General features: G+C 47.6%; 1 protein-coding gene across 1 annotated transcript; it reads right to left on the reverse strand.

The window, feature by feature from the left end:
• Positions 1–1,750: 1,750 nt before the first annotated feature.
• On the reverse strand, positions 1,751–5,976 carry LOC104540600 (actin-related protein 10-like; the record flags this gene model as incomplete). The annotated part of the gene is made up of 3 exons (XM_010184441.1): positions 1,751–1,981; positions 3,692–3,893; positions 5,850–5,976. Coding segments are annotated over 3 exons (511 nt in total), but the record flags the coding sequence as incomplete, so codon positions are not given.
• Positions 5,977–6,261: the final 285 nt, after the last annotated feature.

A 6,261-nucleotide genomic window follows, 5' to 3' on the forward strand; every position in this document is an offset into this window, starting at 1 on the left:
CCGAGGTGGCAGAACACAGCGAGCTTGTGAAAGGTCCCAGGGCGCACAGCCAGCGGTACAGAAATACCCTGGAAAAGGGAAGGGCTCAGAATATTCCGAATTTCCCTGGCTGCAGTTCAGGAAAACATCACTGCAGCACCGCGAGCGCAGGCTCCGTAGGATTTCCATCTCCCCTGCACATCCTCCCCCTGAGCACTGATGGACACGAGTGATCCCTCCCAGCTCCACGGGACAAACGCCTCCTTCAAGAGCCAGCCTCGGCAGGCTCTGGCTCAGCTCTTGCCAGGACAAGGCATAAACCCGGGCTGTTATTCACACTACAAATGAAAACGAGCGGCAGAGCTTGGGTCCGCACGCCCTTCACCCAGGCCTAAGGATGAAGCAAGAAACAGCGCCCGTTTAGCAATGGCATCACAGACTGGGAAAGATGGAAGCTGGCCAGGCCCCATCGTGCTTTGAGGACTCAGAAACGATCTCTAAAAGACCAACCTCACCCCAGGACCGTACAACCATCAACAACTGCTCACAGCTACTCCCATTTTCCTATGCTTTCTGTGTAACAGCCACGCAGCTCACATGAAGAAGGCAATTTAAAAATCCACCTGCCAAGAGCTCTGGAGGGAAATCATCCGTGTCCATCCTGCCAGACCACGGTCACCAACCAGCAAAGTCTCCCTTATGACAGACTCGAACACTTCAAGTGCTCACTCCTGCCTTTTGTGGGTTGTTCTTTTTTCCTCTAATGTGGGCAGCACTCAGATAAAAAGAAGTATCTCCTACTACAAGCCAACCAACACCGTATGGTAGGGTAAGGCATGCACGAAAGAGTGACGAGGTTGTGCAGAAGCTTACCCGAATGCCACAGCACCCTGCCCTGTGCTGTCTCACCACAAGAACGTTTCTTTAAATATGTTTAACTCCAAGAAACCTGCTTCAGGACCCACAGCAGGGAGTCAGCACGGGGAAACCGGCCACAAAAGCGCATCTGTGGCAGTAAGGACTCCACCACTCCTGCCCCCAAATAATTTCCTATACAGCTCTGCATGCAAAGTGAATTCAAAGCAGTATTATGGAAGCTTAAGCAATGAAGATTATAAATATATTTATACTGCATTTTCATTTCATACATCCTGCCGCAGGACAATGAAGCTCAATGTTTCTGCTGGAAGGAAGGAGGGTGAAGAAGTGACTTCTGAACTCGACATTTCAATACAAGACTCAAGGTTTCCTTGCAGCCCTGTTTACAGTTCTGGTTGCATTCCTTTTTGGAGGACAGATGCTGGGAGAGCTGTCAGCTCAGCACTAGTCGAGAATTCCAGGCAGAAGAGTTTTCTCTCAAAACAGAACTGCGTCCAGGGGAAACACCTTTGAACAGCCCCAAACCATTTCCTTACACGCAAATCAAGGGCAGAATATTTTAATACAGCGTTCAGCAGAAAAGCTACCATAGATGTTTCCCACTGTAGACTGCCCTTCATGCTCCTAAGATTATTTGAAACCAAAATACCTTTAAAACAAATTCTCTCAACGATGTCATTTACTGTACAGATAAATAACGACTCAGTAGGCTACAACTCATGCCAGTATGGAAGAGAAAATAGCACAGTAGTTGCCAGATTTAAGGTTTTAAACTATAACTGGTCACGGTTTTAAATAATGTTAGTACCTCTAACCATACCCCAAAACATCCACACTGTTCATATTTAATGGTGTTACACACAGATCACTTAATACCAAAAAGGTGCCATAATACATGTCTACTTGAAAGAGAGGGGGATCCTTGTGTAGCACTTAGGTGCTTATTTCTCGGTAGAAAAAGCCCTCTTCATCAACGGCGGGGGTGCTTTCCCAACGTCAAACATCATTTCCAGCGGAGGGTTGTTAAGGCAGCACCAGTCGGGGATGCGGCCTGTCTGGCTGTAATACTCTCTGGACACAGACCGGCTCCCGAGGATGTCCTGAAGGGCTCCAAAAATGGCTCCTGCATTATTGGAGGGGAAAAAAAAAGTTGCATTAACTTGATGGACTGAATTTCTTTTTTTCACAGAATCCCAGACCGTCAGGGACTGGAAGGGACCTCAAAAGCTCATCCAGTCCAATCCCCCTGCCGGAGCAGGAACACCCAGATGAGGTTACACAGGAAGGCGTCCAGGCGGGTTTTGAATGTCTGCAGAGAAGGAGACTCCACAACCTCTCTGGGCAGCCTGGGCCAGGGCTCTGTCACCCTCACTGAGAAGAAGTTTCTTCTCCAATTGAAGTGGAACCTCCTGTGTTCCAGCTTGTGCCCATTACCTCTTGTCCTATCATTGTTTGTCACCGAGAAGAGCCTGGCTCCATCCTCGTGACACTCACCCTTTAAATATTTATAACCATGAATGAGGTCTCCCCTCAGTCTCCTCTTCTGCAAACTAAAGAGCCCCAGCTCCCTCAGCCGCTCCTCATAAGGGAGATGCTCCACTCCCTTGATCATCTTTGTAGCCCTACGCTGGACTCTCTCCAGCAGTTCCTGTCCTTCTTGAACTGAGGGGCCCAGAACTGGACACAATATTCCAGATGCGGTCTCACCAGGGCAGAACAGAGGGGGAGGAGAACCTCTCTCGACTTTTACTTCTTCCCATCTAGAATCTCAACTGTTATTTTCAGCTCTGTCCCAAAAATTAAAGGAATGAAAGCTGCTTTCCTATTCAGAAGCCAAGCTAGTTTCAAATTGCTTCCACTTTTATCTCTTGAAAGCAGCTGAAAACAAAGAATCATCCAGACTGTGCCGAGACTAAAACTGGCCTAGCTGACCTGCTTCTTACAACAACCTTCCCTGCTTTTATTTTAAGCACTTCAAACAAACCACTTTGTGTTTAAGGCAACTTCCTCTCTCCGAAAAGGCTGTCACACACCACCAGCCCAGGTTGACACGAGCCGTGAGACGATTCAGAGCGCAGCAGGTCACTGCACTGCCAGGAGCGTACCAGAGAACCTGGTCCACAGAAATCATCCTCCTCTGCTCATCCTAAAAGTAGACTCACAATGCTTCAAAGCTAAAATTTTATAAACGTTAACATTTCAAGCACATGGATATAAAATCTACCTTTACAGTTAGAGTTATTTCATCATATGTACCAGAGGAGCTCGGCTTCTTAGCTGAGAGTTTAGAAAAGCATGAACTCTCACCAACCTCAAAACCTTCCCTAAAAGAGTTGCTACCAACAGAAAGCCTTTGTTTCCCCTCACTTGCCAGTACAGCATCCCAAATCCATCACGGAGCTGCAGTGTTTGTCACCGGCACTTGGAACAGCGCAGGGAGTTCGCGGCCTCTGGCCTCCCCACAGCTCGCAGCTCCTCTGTCAAGAACTAAACTTGTTTTTCCAAGCAGCAGAACTTCCTGCGCGTCCCGGGCCTCCGCTCTGCCCAGTCACTTCACTGGTGCCAGCACACGGTGGTAGCCCTGCACTGCACTGCACTGGAGTCCACACCTCATTCATATCCCACCGCTGCTGAAAGCTCCTCCAAATCCCCCCGAGGGAGCTTTACTCCCCACGATTTCCTCCAAGAGGGCATAACCATTCCGCAGAGCTCCAGTGCAGCTCGATTTCAGTAGTTTCCCTATGTTTTACTGCTATTTATTTATTACAAACCCCACTTGGAAGGTTTGCTTTTCTACTTTGTACCTCTGCTTAACAGTTGCTTTCATTCTTACCTCCCAGCCAGGCCACACAGTTGGGTTTGGCAGGCGGAGTGTGAATCCGGAAGGTTTTGGTGGCGAGCACCTCTTTGTACTTCGGTTTCTCCACCAGGTACCTGATTTCAGCCATGAGCCTGTGAAGGAATCCCGGCAACATCGCGGTGCCACCGATAATCACCAAGTTCTCTGCCAGCTGCTTCCTGGTGTCTATTGGACACTAATGCAGACAGGAATAAAGAAAACCACGGCGCTTTAACCGCAGTCACACGAGAAAGCATTTGAGTATCTGTGACAAACTCAGTCTTTCTTTCTATGCATTTCTACTGCTGTTTTCTCACACCTTGCTGAAATACAACTGCTATTGTTTTTTATCCAGGCTCCCCAAGAAAACAGGTTTGGGGAAGTACCTGGTTGAGCCTGAGCGCGCTGCGAGTCCCCGTAACGCCCTTGGGTGAGACAGGCCAAGAGCACAGAGGACAGAGGTACCAGTGACAGCAGTTCCCATGAGGAGGTGTGCCAGAGCGAGGTGAAGCCTCAACCAGCGCTCTCAGAGAGGGAAAACACTGACATGTGAGTGACTGGTTTTATTTCCACGTGGGAGAAGTGTGCTACAAAAGCCTCAGTGGCAGAGAAGGTTTCTGCTGAAGTTTGCCTTAGGCATCAGCTAAACCAGCCACAAGACCCAAAGGCATGGGAAAAAAACAACTGGGTGCTGTTTAACACCTGTAAATGTAACATTTGTCCTTCCTCTGACCAAAGGTAAATGCTGAGCTGTACAGAAGTGAGGGGTCCAGGCACAGATCTTGTTAAAAGTGTTTTTCACAAGGAATTCTGAGATGTTCGTCATGTCAGCCAGGCCTAGGGCTCTCAAATAAGTTATGTCTCAGCAAACTAACAAAAATGGCATCACTAACTACAGGAAGTCAACTTTAATTAACACACAGACCACCACATAACGAAAATTTCCATTTATAGCCATTTTCTAATCCACTTTTTCCTACACATAAGAAGAAATTAACCATTTGTATATGCCAGTACAATTTTCCACCACGTATCTAATATACTGCCTGTAATAGAGACCTCCAAATCAGTTTTATTCTCTTAGGCAAACCAGCAGTCTGAGGGACTCGTGAAGTCCAACTCTTAGCAAAACACCTCGAAAAAAGAAGAAACAAAACACCTGGGTCATTTCAGCTTAAGCAGCGTAATTTCTACAACATCAAGTATTAGCTACTCCTCCTATGTGGGCAAAACCTTACTCCCAGATAAACACAAGCCCATTTGTTACTTTAGGAGAGGGTGAGCACCGCGTTTCTAAGAAAACTGACCTGGACACATTGCAATACACCAAAGAGTAAAGAAAAAAACCCACAGAGCTATTGTCTCCCTCTCATCCTTTCACAGATGATGACTGTCGCTGTCTACAGTTGTTCTGTCCCAATGACTGCTCTCCACCTGGGGAGGGGAACTGGGAAAAGGAAAGGAGACCCCTGGGTTGAAATAGAAACAGATCAAATAAATAAATAAATAATGCAACCCAGTATTGATAGCAGTACTGATATAAATTGCACAAAGTTGTACTCAGCTGATGTAGTGGGCACAACAAGCAGTGCAGTAGCCCTCAAGAGCAAAACAACAGGCGAGAGCTTCCGTGGATGGTGACCACTGGAGGAAAGAGAGGGCCATCCTCAGCAACTCCCCAACTTACACTGAGTGTGACGTTTATGGTGCGGATAATTCTGTTTGCCAGCTTGGATCAGCTGCCCTGGCTTTCACTTCCCCCAGCTTCTGCACCTGGCTAACTCAAAACTGCTACAGACCTTGATCACTGCCTACCAGCACTGGCCAAAAACTAAACTAAGTGTCTGGTTAACTTTGTTCCCACTAAATCAGGTGCAGTAGATTCCTCAAAACTGCAGCTTTCCCGAAAGAAAACTGATTCTGCCATTCTATCCCAGCGAAACCAGGACACTGACACATGGGGACTTGCTGCCCCACAGACATTCATCATGTGGCAGAACCATAGGAGTGTTCTCCCTGTGCTAAATCCACGCTCAACTTCTTCAACCCGTCACAACCTGCAGTCAGAAGGGTGATCCAGAAAGCATCACACATAACAGCAGGTTCTCTAAGGCTGGAGGCATGCAATAAATTCTTTATATTATAAAGATACCTGAATAAGTGAATCTAAGATCAAAGTGGCAACAGATGTCTCTTCGTTGTCCTGTTCAAACAGCATTTCCACAACGGAGTCTCTGTTGAAGAGACAGGAAACAGCGTTAATGAGAAGCAAGGCCACGCTATGAGCAAACACTCACGATCAGCAGGGCTGGAAATAACTACAGACTTCCTGCTGGCAACACACTGTCACCGCTGCTTCTGTCAGAGTCCAGGCACCAGGCAGTGCCAAGGGGAGGAGACAACACCCTGCTCACTTCACTAAACCTGTCCTGTCATCCTGCATTAGTGTTCCCTTTCTGTTTCCCCCATCCCTCCAGTCTGCTTCCTCTCATCTTCAACAGTGAGCTCTCTGGGGAGGCAAACACTTACCATGGGCTTGCACTGGGCCCAGCACAAAGCCTTAA

Source organism: Mesitornis unicolor, unplaced genomic scaffold (genome assembly GCF_000695765.1).
Source record: "Mesitornis unicolor isolate BGI_N332 unplaced genomic scaffold, ASM69576v1 scaffold48245, whole genome shotgun sequence".
NCBI classification, from domain to species: domain Eukaryota; kingdom Metazoa; phylum Chordata; class Aves; order Mesitornithiformes; family Mesitornithidae; genus Mesitornis; species Mesitornis unicolor.